This window comes from Ranitomeya variabilis, chromosome 1, assembly GCF_051348905.1.
Source record: "Ranitomeya variabilis isolate aRanVar5 chromosome 1, aRanVar5.hap1, whole genome shotgun sequence".
In the NCBI taxonomy this organism is placed as follows: domain Eukaryota; kingdom Metazoa; phylum Chordata; class Amphibia; order Anura; family Dendrobatidae; genus Ranitomeya; species Ranitomeya variabilis.
This window is the reverse complement of record NC_135232.1, coordinates 33,004,780-33,022,626: the sequence shown is the minus strand read 5'-3', so window position 1 is coordinate 33,022,626 and position 17,847 is coordinate 33,004,780. Positions and strand designations below refer to the sequence as shown.

Here is a 17,847-nt window from a genome sequence, read left to right as displayed (position 1 = left end):
GCTATGTCGAACTATGTTCAAGAGAATCTTGCTAGAGGCTTTATCCGGAAATCTTCTTCTCCAGCTGGAGCAGGTTTCTTTTTCGTGAAGAAGAAGGATGGTTCCCTTCGTCCGTGTATTGATTACAGAGGGTTAAACAACATCACCGTGAATAACAAATACCCTTTACCGCTTATCTCTGAACTCTTTGACTGACTGAGAGGTGCACGAATTTTCACCAAGCTTGATCTTCGGGGAGCTTACAACTTGGTTTGTATCCGTGCGGGAGACGAGTGGAAGACCACATTCAATACCCGGGACGGTCACTACGAGTATCTGGTAATGCCGTTTGGGCTTTGTAATGCTCCAGCGGTGTTCCAAGAGTTCGTCAATGACATCTTTCATGACTGTCTCTATACCAGTGTTGTAGTCTACTTGGATGACATCCTCGTCTTCTCTCCTGATCTTTCCACCCATCGACGAGACGTTCGCCGAGTCTTACTTCGCCTAAGGGAGAATCATCTCTTCGCAAAGTTTGAAAAATGTGTCTTTGAGCAGTCTTCTGTGCCTTTCCTGGTATATATTGTTTCTGAGGATGGTCTAAGAATGGATCCTGAGAAGGTGTCTGCCATTTTGAATTGGCCCTGTCCTTCGGGAGTAAAAGCTATCCAGCGATTCCTTGGCTTTGCCAATTACTACAGACAATTTATCCCTCACGTCTCCTCTTTGTCTAAACCAATCTCTGCTCTGGTCCGCAAGGGGGTTGATCCTAATCTTTGGCCCCCAGAGGCAGAAACAGCTTTCCAAACTCTGAAACAAGAATTTGCTTCAGCCTCGGTGCTTCATTGTCCTGATACCAATAGGCCCTTTATTCTTGAAGTGGATGCGTCATCTATTGGAGCTGGAGCTGTGCTTTTACAGAGATCTAACTCTGGACGGTTAGTTTCCTGTGGCTTTTTCTCCAAAGCTTTTTCTCCTCCGGAACGCAATTATTCCATCGGTGACAAAGAATTGTTAGCCATCAAATTGGCCTTGGAGGAGTGGCGGTATCTTCTCGAAGGGGCTGTTCATCCCTTCGTCATCTTTACAGATCACAAGAATCTCGCCTACCTTCAGTCTGCCCAAAGGCTGAATCCTCGACAGGCCAGATGGTCTTTGTTCTTCGGACGCTTCGACTTCGAATTACACTTCCGACCTGGAAATAAAAACATCAAGGCTGACGCCTTATCACGATCTTTTCAACCTTTGGATGAAGAGGAGAGACCTACACATATTCTTGATCCATCCAGGATTGTTTCTTTGGCTCCTCTAGATTTGATTACTCCTCCGGGTAAGACCCTCGTATCTAATCTTGACAAGCTGAAGATCTTGCGCTGGGGTCATTCCTCCCAGATCGCTGGATATGTAGGAGGTAAGAAGACTCTTTCTTTGATTTCTCGTCATTATTGGTGGCCCTCTCTTCGCCAAGATGTATTGGATTTCGTTGCTTCCTGTTCTTCGTGTGCTCGGAACAAAGTTCCTCGACAGCTTCCGTCCGGATCTCTGCTTCCACTTCCTGTTCCATCTATTCCTTGGAGTCATATAGCCATGGACTTTGTCACCGACTTACCTAAGTCTTCTAGTTGCACTACAATTTTGGTGGTGGTAGACAGATTTTCCAAAATGGCCCACTTCATTCCTCTGCCTGGTCTACCATCAGCTCCTGACCTAGCAAAGATTTTTTTACTTCAAGTTTTTCGGCTCCACGGATTCCCTCAGCATATCGTGTCTGACCGAGGAGTTCAGTTTACTTCCCGTTTTTGGAGAGCTTTGTGGTCTTTTGAAGGTTTCGCTAGATTTTTCTTCCGCGTACCATCCCCAGTCCAACGGTCAAATGGAGCGTGTAAATCAAATCCTCATATCTTACCTTCGTCATTTTACTAATGCGCACCATGATGACTGGGTGTCTCTTCTTCCCTGGGCTGAATTTGCCTACAATAACCACACTAGCGAATCTACATCCAAGTCTCCTTTTTTTATTGTTTTTGGGCAACATCCCGGCATTCCTCTTCCCGTTCTCCCCACCTCAGGCGTACCGGTGGTGGACTCCTTGTCCCAGGAGTTTTTCAAGATTTGGCAGGAGACTAAGGAGGCGCTAGTAAAAGCTAGTAGCAGAATGAAAAGGTTTGCCGACAAAAGGCGTTTGGATGTTCCTCCTTATCCTGGAGATAAGGTCTGGCTTTCCTCTCGCTATATCAGACTTAAAATTCCCTCTCAGAAGCTGGGTCCACGTTACATCGGCACCTTTGAGGTTTCTAGCCGAGTTAATGATGTAGCATACAAGTTGAAATTACCCGCCTCCTTACGCATTCCTAATGTTTTTCATGTATCTCTCCTCAAACCCACAATTTTCAATCATTTTCATTCTGTTCCTTCACATTCTCACCAACCTATTTCCTCTGATGCTTTTTTTGAGGTTAAGAATATTCTCGCCAAGAAAACCATCAAGGGCAAAACATTTTTTCTAATTGATTGGAAAGGGTTTGGACCCGAGGAGAGGTCTTGGGAGCCTCTTGAGAATATCAATGCTCCTTTAGTTTTGAAAAGATTCCTTTCCAGCTCTAAAGAGAGGAGGGGTAAGAGAGGGGGTACTGTTACGCCATCCTATACTTACCTTTCCGGCCGGCGCGCTACTGACGCTCCTCCTCGCTCCTCTGTCTCTGCTTTCCGGGGTGCTCGTCCCTTTGCCGGTCCGCGCATGCGCAGACGGGCTTCTCGTACCGCTGGGGCTTCTGGGAGTTCGTGACCCGTTGGCTCCGCCCCCAATATGGCGGCGCCCATCGGGTATTTCACTCCTGCATTTGCCCTGCTTAGACGCCTTTGCGTCTATCGTGTTTGTCGGCTCCTTGCCGGCATCCCTTTAGTTTCCTTGGCTCCACCAGCGTTTACTCTGTTTTGGTCCTTGTCTCATTGTTGCCTTCCTTGTCAGTCCTGTCTTCCTACCTCCGTGCCAGTCCTGTCTTCCTGCCTCCATGCCAGTCCTGTGTTCCTGCCTCCGTGCCAGTCCTGTCTTCCTGCCTCCGTGCCAGTCCTGTCTTCCTGCCTCCGTGCCAGTCCTGTCTTCCTGCCTCCGTGCTAGTCCTGTCTTCCTGCCTCCGTGCCAGTCCTGTCTTCCTGCCTCCGTGCCAGTCCTGTCTTCCTGCCTCCGTGCCAGTCCTGTCTTCCTGCCTCCGTGCCAGTCCTGTCTTCCTGCATCCGTGCCAGTCCTGTATTCCTGCCTCTGTGCCAGTCCTGTATTCCTGCCTCCGTGCCAGTCCTGTGTTCCAGCCTTCCTAGCCGGTCCTGTGTTTCTGACGTTCCCCATCTATCGTGTGTCTCCTTCATACCTGTCAGTACTTTTCCCTTACATACTCTGCTCGAGACTCTTCTGATCTGTTTGCCTCGGTGACACCACCTCTCCCTTATCCTCTGATCCATCTCTGGTTCTTATATCAGTTGTCCCTTTGGCTCCGGCAGTCACGGCTTCACCCTCCTTGGGCCTGTCCCAAACACTCCCTGTATAGGGGGTGGTTCCATCTGGTCCGCTCGCCTTCGGGGGCTCTGTAGCCGTGACCCAGAGGGTCCACTTCTCGGGTCGTAATACAATCTTTAATCTCTCCCTCTCCTCTGGCATTTTACCCTCCTCCTTCAAACACTCTATCATTACTCCATTACTAAAGAAACCCGCCCTCGATCCATCCTGCACAAACTAGAGACCAGTCTACAATCTCCCCTTCATCTCTAAACTCTTGGAGCGCCTGATCTACTCCAGCCTTACCCGTTACCTCTCCACTCATTCCCTCCTAGACCCGTCACAGTCCGGCTTCCGCCCCCTACATTCGACAGAAACTGCACTCATCAAGGTGACCAACGACCTTCTGACAGCAAAATGTAAAGGTGACCACTCTGCTCATTCTTCTCGACCTTTCTGCAGCTTTCGACACTGTTGACCACCCTCTCCTACTCTCTAGGCTCCAGTTACTAGGCATTAAGGGCACTGCTCTCTCCTAGTTCTCTTCCTATCTTTCTGACCACTCCTTCAGTGTTCTGTTCTCTGGCTCCACTTCATCTCCTCTTCCTCTTACTGTTGGGGTACCTCAGGGCTCAGTCCTTGGCCCCCTTCTCTTCTCCCTCTACACGGCCCCAATTGGACAGACCATTAGCAGATTTGGCTTTCAATAACATCTTTATGCTGATGATACACAACTATACACATCATCCCCTGATCTTACCCCCTGCTGTACTACAGAACACCAGTGACTGTCTGTCCGCAGTCTCCAACATCATGTCTGTTCTCTATCTGAAACTCAACTTCTCCAAAACTGAACTTCTTCTGCTCCCGCCATCTACTAACTTCCCTAAATCTGACATTTCTCTCTCCATGGGTGGCACCATAATAACACCAGAGCAACAGGCGCGCTGTCTGGGTGTTATGTTTGACTCCAATCTCTCCTTCACATCCCACATACAATCTCTTGCCCGCTCATGCCACTTACACCTAAAGAACATCTCTGGAATCCACCCTTTTCTCACCATGGAAACAACAAAAACCCTCACGGGTGCCTTGATCCACTCCCGCCTGGACTACTGCAATTCTTTATTAATTGGCCTCCCCCTTACTCGACTTTCCCTTCTTCAGTCTATCCTTAATGCAGCAGTCAGGGTCGTCCATCTAGCTAATCGGTATTCAGACATGTCCGCTCTTCGCCAGTCGTTACACTGGCTGCCCATTCATTATAGAATCCAATTCAAAGTACTTGTTCTCACCCACAAAGCTCTCCACAGTGCGGCATCCCCATACATCTCCTCCCTCATTTCGACTAACCTCTGCACTAATCCGTACCTCCCACTCCTGACTCCAAGACTTCTCCCGTGCTGCGCCAATCCTCTGGAATGCTCTACCCCAAGATATTAGGACCATCCACAATTTCCATAGTTTTAGGCGCTCCCTCAAAACACATTTGTTCAGAGCGGCCTATCACTTTCACTAATCAAAGTCATTTTATGTTTGTGTGCATGTGTAGCCCATTCATTATTTCCATCTATCCCCCACCCCCTGAAGATGGCAGGACCATCAATGTAAATACATCATAAGCTCCTGTACTTTGTATCTCCCCCACCTCATTGTAGATTGTAAGCTCTCACGAGCAGGGTCGTCTTATTTTGCTTTAATTATTGTATGGTTAACGTTGTTACTTATGACTGTTGTGTTTGAAACTGTTAAACTGTAAAGTGCTGCTGAATATTTTGGCGCTATGTAAAGATTATTATTATTATTATTATTAATAATAACTGCGTTCTACAGTACCAACAAAGTCTGAGATTTCATAAATCTTATGCACACAGCTTGTTTTTTTGTCCTCAGTATTTTGCAACTTTGCTTGGTTTTTGCAGAACAGAGCATGTCACTTCTGTCAGCGTTTTTCCCCCATTGAAAATAATGCTGAAAAAATGCAGGTATAGGTTTTTGCTGCATTTGTGCGCCAAAACCTGATGAAGTAGAATATGATTTTTTCTTTGCACTATACTTTATCAGCAAGCACAAGAGTCAAACGTAGCATGGCAAAAACGCAACAAAGACCAAGCAAAACCTACTTTTTGGGTCAAGTGTCTTGCTGCCAGGAAAGAAGGTTTTCCTGCAGAAAAAAGCTGAAAAACCACCTAGCGTGAACATAGCCTTTTATTTCAAAACTTGATGCATGGACCTCAAGCCTGTAAGAGGGGCCACACCAGGGAATTTTTTTGCCACTCTGCTACAAGTGAAGAAGCCCTTCTTAGCACGCCAAGCAACCATCAAAGACTGTTATAGCAATGAAATTAGTGTCCGGCAGGATGGAAGGTATAAAGAGAGAAACTATATGCTAGCACAAGCAGTGGCCATCATGAGGAGCGTGGAGGCAGAGAGGAACCAGACCCAGACCTATTGGAAAGTCAAGTGGATTGGGATCTGAGGCAGTTGCCAAAAAAAAAAAAAAAAAGCATCTGACGTTGATGTTATCTCTGCAGATAGGAGCCGCAGTGACAGCACTATGTCAGAATATCTGAAAGATCTGCACATGGCCGAAGGACTGGAAAAAAATCAGCTTTTATGCCACTGCTGAAGAAAAGCTATGTGACGGATTGTGCCAACTATATAACAATTGCCCCGATTCCCCATCCCTGCAATTTGCTTCTAAGGGTCAATCAGAAGCTCTTGAGGAACATCCTTGATAGAGAACTTCCTGATGCCCAGGCTGAATTCTGTAAGGATAAAGGGACATGATTACATTGCAAACCTGAGATGGATCATATAAAAGAAGAGGGAGCTCCAGAAGAAGTTCTACCTGTACCTCACTGATTATACCAAGGCTTTTCACTGTGTTGAGCATGATAAGCTTCGGAAAGCACTGAGTGAGGTAGGAGCACTTGTTTAGGTTAATCATGTCACTCTACGAAGATGAAGCAGCCACAGTGCGAACCAGGAATAGAAATACAGAATGGTTCAAGATCAAAAAGCGCACAAGACAAGCTTGCGTACTCTCCCTTTTTTTTAACTTCTATGTGGAAGTAATTATAAGGAACCTGGACTTTGCTGATGGCTTTTCTGCATATTTTAACCCCAACACTCGAATCCTCTATCTGATATATGCAGATGATATACCGTATATACTCGAGTATAAGCCGAGACCCCTAATTTTGCCACAAAAAACTGGGAAAACTTATTGACTCGAGTATAAGCCTAGGGTGGAAAATATAGATACCAATAAAAGTAAAATTGAGACATCAGTGGGTTAAGTGTTTTTGAATATCCATATTGAATCAGGAGCCCCATATAATGCTCCATATTATTATTATTTTTATTATTATTATTCATTTTTATAGCGCCATTTATTCCATGGCGCTTTACATGTGAAACACGGGGCAAATATAGACAAATACATTAAACATGAGCAAAAAACAAGGCACACGGGTACATAAGGAGGGAGGACCCTGCCCGCGAGGGCTCACAGTCTGCAGGGGATGGGTGATGATGCACTAGGAGAGGGCAGAGCTGGTTGTGCGGCGGTTCAGTAGGTTCAGGATCACATACAGTTCATGATGGGTCCCATAAAATGCTCCATAAAAAATACGCCCCATATAATGCTCCATACAGTTCATGATGGGTCCCATAAAATGCTCCATACAAAATACGCCCCATATAATGCTCCATAAAGTTCATGGGCCCCATAAGATGCTCCATATTAAAATATATTCCCCATAATGCTGCATAAAAGGTTAATGATGGCCCCATAAGATGCTCCATAGCATATTATGCCCCATATAATGCTGCACAAAGGTTGATGGCCCCATAAGATGCTCCATAGATTATGACCCATATAATGCTGCACAATCGTTGATGGCCCCATAAGATGCTCCATAGCATATTATGCCCCATATGCTGCTGCTGCTGCGATAAAAAAAAAATGACAATCACCTCTCGTCGCTCAGGCCCCCGGCACTTGCGATATTCACCTGTCCCCGTTCCACCGCCGGGTTCCGCTGTGTCTTCCAGCTCTCTGCAGTGACTGTTCAGGCAGAGGGCGCACTCTAAGCTCGTCATCGCGCCCTCTGACCTGAACATCACAGCCAGAGGATGCGGAAGACGGAGCCCGGTGGTGGAACGGGGACAGGTGAATATCACAATGCTCACCCTCCCCCGTCATACTCGCCCTCCTGGCGCAGTCATCGCTTCTCTGTTGCGATGGTCTCTGGCACCAGCAGCTTGTTCCTGTGTTCACCGGTCACATGGTACCGCTCATTAAAGTAATAAATATGCGCTCCACCCCTATGGGAGTGGAGTCGCGTCCATATTCATTACTTTAATGAGCGGTACCACGTGACCGCTGAACACAGGAAGAAGCTACCGGCATCAGAGACAATCTGAGAAGCAGGAACTGCATCGGGAGCAGGTGAGCATGATGTGACAGCCGCCGCTCCCCATCCCCCGCCGACCCCCTGGGACATAATTCGAGTATAAGCCGAGAGGGGCACTTTTAGCCTAAAAAAATGGACTGAAAATCTTGGCTTATACCCAAGTATATACAGTAATTATGCTGGCAGAGAGCAAGAAGGACTTCAAGCTTTTGACGTTAAAAGGTAGAAAGTGAGAAAATGGGACATAACTGAACATTACGAAAACCCAAAAATGTAGAAATAAAAGTGGTCGACTGCTTCATTTTTGTGTGTCCATCATTAATTGCAGTGGCGGAATGACTGCAGAGATTAAGTGTCAAATAGCACTGGGGCGTATAACCATGGTCCAAAGGTGTAAGTTCAAGTATTTCGCAATCACTGTCAAACAAAGACTGATCACTGCAATTGTGTTCCCAGTTGAGACATACTGTATAGCTGTGAAATGGTACTCCAAGAGAAGATTGAAAATAATTAGGCCATAGTAACATAATAAACTAAGGTGTGTCCTGTAATTAGCATCACAGGGGTCTACATACTTTTAATAAGTCAATCTGCCTATTTATTGGGTGAAAAGTAGTCACTGTGCTGTTTAGTATCATTTACCAAAAGGAAACTAAGGAAAGAGTTGTCTCAGGAGATAAAGAAAAATATAAATGAACATTTTACAAGTTAAGACTATAAGTTAATACAGCTGCACATATTCAGACATTTAAGGTCTATGGCACTACAGCCAACCTCCATGGACGGGGTCTAAGAAAAACTGATGAGAAATTAAAGAAATGTGTAATACAAATAGTAACCAAAAAGCCCAAAACAACTTCCAAAGAGACTTGAGATGAACTCCAAGATCAAGGTACATCAGTTTCAGATCGCACCATCCATCGCTGTCTTGGCTAAAATGGACTTCATGGATGACTACCAAGTAGGAAACCATTGTTGCCACAAAGCTTCCTGTAAAATGTCCTTTGGACAGAGGAGACAAAACTGGATCTTTTCGGTGTCACATCAGCTCTATTTTCAAATGAGCCATAGAAAGAAAAGGACATTGTACCTACTGTGAGACATGGAGGAGGCTTGGTTAGATTTTTAGTTGGCTTTGCTGCTTCTGGCACAGAGGGTCTTAAATTTGTGCAGGGTACAATGAAATCTCAAGACTATCATGGGATTCTGGAGTGAAATGTGCTGCCCTGTGTCAGAAACCTTTGCCTAAGTTGCAGCTCATGGTTCCTTCAACAGGATAATGACAAAACACAGAGCTAAAAACATCCAAGAATGGCTAAGAGCAAAGCATCAGACTCGTTCTGTTGTGGATTCCATGAGCTCTCATCTAAATCCTATTGAACATTTGTGGAAGGAGCTGAGATCTGATGTCTTGAGAAGACGGCTTCACACCTGAGATACCAGGAGCAGTCTGTTCACAAAAAGCGGTCAAAATCCCTGTGCACGTTGGCAGAACTCTCCCGAGAGTCACATAAATCGTTTACAGTTGCGGCGCCCCAGGGTCCTGGTCGTTGCAGTAATGTCATTTTCCTCTAGGGGGGAGTGATGTTACGTTTGGAGGCAATGAAGGAGAACTCTTTTTCAGGTAACACAATGCATGCAACATGTTCACACTCCAGAAGGGGGAGCTCTAAGCCTGTTTAAGGTGAACTCCCCTATAAGAACATCCTGATCTGGAGGGAAAGGGTTCAGTTCCTGTCAGAAAGACAAAGGGAAAGGAGACAGAGGAGCCATGTAGCCTGAAGTGCTACTGCTCCTGAGAAGAGATGCACAGAAAGCCAAGCATATTGCAGTGAGCGTGAAGGAAGTTGTAGCAAAGTAGTGGATATCAGAGGAGTTTTGCCCTACACAGGCTGCCTCCTTCTGAGGCGCAAGATCCCGGTAGCCGGAACACCGAGGGAGCAACAGTCCTTTATGCCTTGCTCCAGAGACCGGCAGGACAGCTAATTTCACGTTACCTGTCCGCCGCTACACCCAGGAGGCACGGTGGCACCGCTTAGAGGCTGGGGCATGATAGAGTCCCTGTAAAATGCCTCAAGCCACCGGTCATACAGGTTTGTCCTATCCATCTGGGGGACAGAGAGAGACATAACATCTGTAACATCTTCAACAGTTGTGAGGACCTTATGAGAAGCTTAGCAGTAAGGTACTACAACACACGGCGCTAGAGGAAGGCTACTGATTTCTACCTGGATAAGGGGACTCTGGATTTGCCTCCAAACCGGCCAGACTCTGCCAGCCCCGTGGTCTGGTGCTCTGGACTGTGGATGCTGAAGCCTTCAGTAAAAGGTAAAGAGACTGCAACCTTGTGTCCTCGTTCTTCACTGCGCCTCTCACCATCCACCATCTACACACTGGGAAGCCCTGGGGATACACTTCACCTGTGGGAAGGTATACCATCTAGCTGCCATAACATCACCCCAGCGGACCCCTTAGCAGCGTCGGTCACCCTGACCGAATACCACAGGTGGCGTCACGAACATATCCCTTTAAAGACCTTTCCCTTTTACACAGACCGGGTAAGCCACCGTGACATCCCCCCTGAGAACCGAAGGACCCGGTACCGAGTTCCCCACGGCCCCATGAGGGCGATCCACAGTGATTGCCTCAAAAGTTTGTGCAACAAAGGAACCATCATTTTTGTCCAGGTCATTTTCATTAGGTGTTTTTTGTTTTTTTTTACATTTTTGACTGAACCACAATGCAAAGGCAAAAACGCAAAGTCTGATTCTCATTAGTTGATATTCAGTAAATTAAACTTGAAAGTTACTATTGTCAGTTTCATGTTATTTCAGTGACCATTGTGGGATTTTCTTAATTTAGCAGAAGGCACCAACAAAGTTGTCCATGTCTGTATTATACATTCATGATTCTTTCTGATTTGCTGTGTTATATCTTAGGGGAGGGGAATCCTCACTTTTCTCCTTGGTCTGTGGGTGCCCTTCCATATTTTATTTGTAGGCTCCTGACTGTATATAGTCTCCTCATCTCTCCCCATTACACTATATTATTATTATATGTCACCAATGATAATGGCGTCTTCAGGTTTCTCTTCCTAATTGCATCTTCTCTGCTTATTTCAGGAAGAAACGGACGTCAGGACGGCCATCAGTGAGTATTCTGCACATGTGGCTCCGACGGGAGGTTTTGGCAGATTTGCTGTAAGGTCACAGCCGGCATTAAGGAAACACATGGATGTCTTCTGTCCCCAGAGGGAGCGCTGATCTTACAGAGCGACTCTCCATTCTGGATCATAGAGGACAGAGACCCAAGTGGACGACCCCGTCTGTTCCATACACCATAATTACACCCCAGTGTTGCAGGATCAAAAACACATGGCTGCTTTATTTCAATCACAGCACCGGCCCCGTCCACAGGTTGTATGTGATGGATCGGAGCTCAGCCCTATTTCCTACAATGGATCTGCAATACCAGACACGACCTGTGGACAGGGGCGGCGCTGAGTTGGGAGGAAAGCAGATGAGTCTTACTAATCCTATACATCCCCCTTTTAGGTTTACAGTAAAGAGAATCTTCCCCCCAGTAACAATGCAGCTCTGAAATATGGCAAAACTGGTGGCAAATGGCATCTTGGCAGCTTCACTCTTGATTTTCCTCAATTCATGGGCAGTTATTTTGCGCCTTTATTGCCCAACGCGCTTCTTGCGACCCTGTTGGCTATTTGCCATGAAACGCTTGATTGTTCGGTGATCGCGCTTCAAAAGTTTGTCAATTTCAAGACTGCTGCATCCCTCTGCAAGACATCTCACAATTTTGGACTTTTCAGAGCCGTCAAATCTCTCTTTTGACCTATTTTGCCAAAGGAAAGGAAGTTGCCTAATAATTAAGCACACCTTATATAGGGTTCTGATGTCATTAGACAACACCCCTCCTCATTACAGAGATGCACATCACCTGATTTACTTACTTGGTAGTTGGCTCTCAGGTCTGAACAGCTTGGAGTAGGACAACATGTATAAAAAGTATCATGTGATCAAAATGCAACTTGCCTAATAATTCTGCACACAGTGTATAGTACCGTAGGTCTTATTTTATAGGGGCTAAATCTCCTATATGAATGTATCAATGGGTCAATTAGAATTTTGTGGATGACAGAATCTCATTAAGGTTATGTGCACACATTGCGGATTTTATGCGTTTTTGCAGCGAAAATGCATACACAACACAACCCATTGAATTCAATGGGATTCCTCAATGCTGTGCTAATGCTGCATATTTTTCTGCGGCGGAATCGTATTGCGGAAAATTACGCAACATGCTCATTCTTTGTGCGGAATCGCACTGATCCGCTTACCTTCCGCATGGGGCTATGCCCACCATGCGCGAAGTAAGCGGATCATGTGCGGATGGTACCCAGTGTCTGGAGGAGACTCTCCTCCAGGGACTGAGCACCATATCCTGTGTAAATAAAAAAAAGACTTAAAATAAAAAATAGTTATATACTCACCTTCTGGCAGCCCCCGGGTCCAGCCCAGGCCTTAGTGATGCTCCCGCCAGCTTCCATTCCCAGGGATGCATTATGGGATGACATAGCGGTCTCGCGTGATGCTACGTCATCTGGGGTTATTGTTGCAAGGCATCACTGGGAACGGGAGTTGCCGGGAGAATCGTGAGGATCGGGAAGGCTGCTGGGGCCGTCGGAAGGTGAGAATATCACAATTTATTTTTTTATCATTATATCTTTTACTATTGATGCTGCATAGGCAGCATCAATAGTAAAAAGTTGGTCACACTTGTCAAACACTATATTTGACAAGTGTGACCAACCTGTCAATCAGTTTTCCAAGCGATGCTACAGATCGCTTGGAAAACACTAGCATTCTGCAAGCTAATTCCGCTTGCAAAACGCTAGTGTTTGGCGGGAAAACGCATGCCAATTCCGCATGCGTATTTCCCGCGGCAGGGAGTTGCGGAATTGCCGTGGAAATTTCCGCAGCAATTCCGGACGTGTGCACATAGCCTAAAGGAAATCTGCCATCACGTTTTTGCTATTCCATCTGAGTGCAGCATAACGTAGGGGAAGAGACCCTGATTGCCACTTACCAGGCTGCTTGTTGTCATTTTGATGAAATTACTATTTTATCCGTTGCAGATCAGGCAGTTCTCTGCATGCTGAGCTCTGTATAATTCTGCCCACACCACTGATAGACAACTTTCTGCCTATGCACAGGGTACACAAAAAGCTGCCAATAAATAAAGCGTTATACAGAGCTCATTACTTGTCCTCTAGTGATAATCTCCTGCTGAGAAAAGATGGTTTTATCATAACTACAGCAAGCAGCTCAGTGAGTGACAGCGCTGGAATCAGGGTCTCTGTCTTATGCTGCTATCAGATTAGGTGGCAAAAAACCTAGTGGCAGATTTCTATTAAAGTGGATGAGGAGATAAACTGCTGGGATTGCACTCGCTCTGGTCCCAGAAGATGCAACAGGAGCTTTAAATGCTGCGGATGGCACGGACACAACTTCTGTCCCAGCGCCATCCCTGTGACTTAGGGTATGTTCCCAGTCAGTAACTGCTGCGGGTTGGACGCTGTGTCCAATCCGCAGAGTCCAGATGTTACAGCATAGTGGATGGGATTTCACGAAATCGCATGTCCACTATGCGTGCAGGGATGCCTCCGGCTTCCCAGCGTAGACGAACATGCGGCGCGTCTTTACAGACCGCAGCATGTCTATTTTTCCTCGCTGAGATGCTCAGTCTCCACAAATATCACCCTTCCAATGTACTGGACACGGTGATTCCGCACAGTTCAATGAACACGTGCGGAATCACCTGCATTCAAAAGCAGTCAGCGCTATGGACGGAGCGGACATGTGCTGCGTCCAAAGCGCTGCCAGTTACTGACCGTGGGAAAATACCATTAAGGTACGTCCTGATGTAGCAAGTTACACCCCATGAGGACAGACATGGCGTAATTTTGTGTGTTAATTGCTCTCTAAAAAGAAAACCAGACACATTTTCTAGAGACTGAAAACTGCTGCACATGAAGAAAAACAAAAAAACAGTAAAGAGAAAGTTTCCCAGTGTTTCTCCACCTTCTACTCACATTTCATCTGTGACATCTTATAAAACCCTGGGATGTTGCTATAAATCATTTCCTATTTTCACAGCTTCGGACGCATCCTCCGACTCCAATAACCCGGCCAACGCCTAATGGTGAGTGGTGATATCTTCTGTAAATGCTGCCGCCGTGCAGTGAAGGGAGAATTAGGAGAAACTTACTGGGGGTAAAGAGGAAAGTGGGGAAGAGGGAAGGGATTGTAAAGGGATTGTGAGAAAGAAAGGTGAGTTTTGTCTTTTTTCCATATATACAGTGTGTCCGTAAAGTCATGGTGCACTTTTGACCAGTTACTGGAAAGCAACAAAAAACGATAGAAATGTGAAATCTGCTCCAAATAAAAGAAAAACTCTCCCAGTTTCATACCTAGTTAGTGAAGTTCCATGTGGGCTCCATTGGTTGCCCTACACACATCCAAACGATAGTGAAGTTCTTGCCACACACGGGTTAAAGACGTCTGGTGTCACAGAGTTAATAACGTCTGTGATCCTCTGTTTTAAGTGATTAATGTCGTTGATACGTTCAATGTACACATGTTGCTTCACATAACCCCAAAAGTAAAAGTCTAAGGGTACCGTTACACTAAACGACTTACCAACGATCACGACCAGCGATACAACCTGGCCGTGATCGTTGGTAAGTCGTTGTGTGGTCGCTGGGGAGCTGTCACACAGACCGCTCTCTCCAGCGACCAACGATCAGGGGAACGACTTTGGCATCGTTGAAACTGTCTTCAACGATGCCGAAGTCCCCCTGCAGCACCCGGGTAACCAGGGTAAACATGGGGTTACTAAGTGCAGGGCCACGATTAGTAACCCGATATTTACCCTGGTTACCATTGTAAAAGTAAAAAAAAAACACTACATACTCACCTTCTGATGTCTGTCACGTCCCCCGCCGGCGGCTTCCCTGCACTGAATGTGTCAGTGCCGGCCGTAAAGCAGAGCACAGCGGTGACGTCACCGCTGTGCTCTGCTTTACGGCCTGCCGGCGCTGACACATTCAGTGAGTGCAGGGAAGCCGCCGGCGGGGGACGTGACAGACATCAGAAGGTGAGTATGTGCTGTTTTTTTTTTACTTTTACAATGGTAACCAGGGTAAATATCGGGTTACTAAGCGCAGACCTGCGCTTAGTAACCCGATATTTACCCTGGTTACAAGTGAACGACATCGGTGGATCGGCGTCACACACGACGATCCAGCGATGACAGCGGGTGATCAGCGACCAAATAAAGGTCCTGATCATTCCCTACGACCAACGATCTCCCAGCAGGGGCCTGATCGTTGGTCGCTGTCACACTATAACGAGATCGTTAGCAGGATCGTTGCTACGTCACAAAAAGCGTGACGTTGCAACGATATCGTTAACGATATCGTTATGTGTGAAGGTACCTTAAGGGTATTTGTCCACGTTCAGGATTGCTTCAGGATTTGGTCAGGATTTTATGCAGGTAAAATCCTGACCAAATCTGCACCTGAGGTCACTGGCAGGTCACCTGCGTTGTCCTTGAGTTTTTCTGCAATGTAAGGACATGCTGCGTTCTTAAAAGATGCGCCGCATGTGAGTTTTCTCGGGTGTGCCGCATGCGTCTTTTACTGCATAGTGGAGACGGGATTTCATGAAATCCCCTCCACTATGCTGTAACATCTGGACGCTGCGTTTTTTATGCATGCTGCTCAATGCTGCGTCAAAAACGCAGCGTTTCCTGAACGTGTACACATACCCTAAGGGTATGTGTCCACGTTCAGGATTGCATCAGGATTTGGTCAGGATTTTTCATCAGTATTTGTAAGCCAAAACCAGGAGTGGAACAATTAGAGGAAAAGTATAATAGAAACATATGCTCCACTTTTGCATTTATCACCCACTCCTGGTTTTGGCTTACAAATACTGATGGAAAATCCTGATGCAATCCTGAACGTGGACTCATACCCTTAGGGTGTCAGATCCGGGGATCATGGTGGCCATGGCTTGACAGAACACCTGCTTATCCACCGCCAGGGGAATGTTCTATCCAGAAACTCACAAACAATGGTGGAGTAGTGTGGAGGAGCGCCGTCCTGTTGAAAGATGACACCTTCTGGAAATTGTGGCACTGCATACAATTCCAACATGTCAAGATATGTGTTTGCCGTCACAGACTGCTTATCCCTATTCCTTCCTATGTGGTGGTGCTTCGTTATAAACGCGCCGATATTCACGTAGCACTTTGGTCACAGATTCGAATTTAGCGAGCCACAGAACACACTGAACTTTCCTCTGTACCGTCCACATCTCGACTGGCATGGAAAACCACGCTGCTGGCATAAGCTCGTGGTTGCATGATGTCACAGACCTGGCAGTGTATTAAATCAGAGTTCAGTTTCTCAGGGGTTAATCTGACTGGGGGCTCAGCAAGAGCTTAAATGAGTTTGTGTTGTTTGATTGGTTCTTGTTATCTCTCTTCATGAACAGGTCTGATAAGATTGGGCCAGAGAAACCAAAATGTAAAATATAAATAGATTCTGTGACTGGTCAAAAGTGCACCATGACTTTACAGACACACTGTATATTGCTAATTTATAACATGATCGTCACTTACAAAAGGAGAATATAAATGCTGCATATTCCCGGTACATGGACGGTGCAGACTGGGGGAGCAGACCGATTCCTTTACAGCCAGTCATACACTAAAAATGGAGAAATTAAAGAAAAAGAATAAAAAAAATGCAACAACAAAAAAAAAATCCGTGAAGGAGAAGGTTCTCTATTACAGCCTGTGAGAGATGCCATCATTAATAATCTTTAGTCCTTCCTTTTCTACCAGGAATATAGAGAATCTATCAGCTTTTTTTTTCTGTCTTATTTGAGAGCAGCATAAAGTAAGTGCAGAGACCCTGATTCCATCCCTGGGTCACTTACTGGGCTTCTTGCTGTAGTTTGATAACACGCTGTTTTATCTGCTGCAGATCTGCTAGTCCTCTGTGCTGAGCTCCTGCTCTGTAGTTGTATATATTCTTTAGCTTAGTCCAGGGGTCTCAAACTGCATTCCTCGAGGGCCTCAAACCATGTGTGTTTTCAAGGTTTCCTTCTCATTGCACAAGGTGCTGGAATCATTCTGTACAGGTGATTAAATTATCACATGTGCAATACAAGGAAATCCAGAAACCATGACCTGTTTGCAGCCCTCGAGGAATGCAGTTTGAGACCTCTGGCTTAGTCCATCCTCGCCATACAGCTCTGACTGTCAGTTTTCTATGGGCCATAAGCTGTCAGTCAGTGTTGAGTTGAAAAACAATAAACGTTGCACCATGATTTACAAGAATAATTATTCTAAAATATTAAAACTACATTGCTGCCATAGAAAATGGTTAAAGAAGTGCTATATAATGTAGATATGAAATATTCATCTGCAAAATTGGTATGAAAAATACAGTAAAAAAGTAGGTACTTGGCCCATAGATTGGCCAATATATGTGAGCCCAACTGCCATGTCAAGGCGTCCTTCAAAAGTTGGGTCATCTCATCATCATGCTTGCAGCTAAACCGAGGTCCACCTATGTAGTTTGGCCTCCTTGTTGTCTAATACTCTGATATTGATGAGCTATCCATAGGGAAGGTCATCAGTATCAGTCTGGTGGGGGTCTGACATCCGGCTGCTGAAGTGTTTTATTAGTTGCTTCTCATAACAATCACACCAATTCAATAGCATAGAGTGATGGTAGTGTAACCTGACTGACGTAGGGTGACAGTAGTGTCACAACCTTGTGGGTTTTAACCCTTCATCAACCTTAAACCAGCAAGAACCAGATACTAAATGTAGTGTGATATTTCTCAGCAGTGTGAGGGATGTGAT

At 45.8% G+C, this 17,847-nt stretch overlaps 1 protein-coding gene across 1 annotated transcript in view; it reads left to right on the top strand.

The window, feature by feature from the left end:
• The window catches only part of LOC143804128 (class I histocompatibility antigen, F10 alpha chain-like), a 604,087-nt gene that overhangs the window by 567,564 nt on the left and 18,676 nt on the right, over nucleotides 1-17,847 (top strand). The window contains exons 6-7 of the mRNA XM_077281900.1: nucleotides 11,013-11,040; nucleotides 14,064-14,109. Coding sequence (XP_077138015.1) covers nucleotides 11,013-11,040; nucleotides 14,064-14,091 — 56 coding nt within the window. The 3' untranslated portion in view covers nucleotides 14,092-14,109. The remainder of the gene's footprint in view (nucleotides 1-11,012; nucleotides 11,041-14,063; nucleotides 14,110-17,847) is intronic.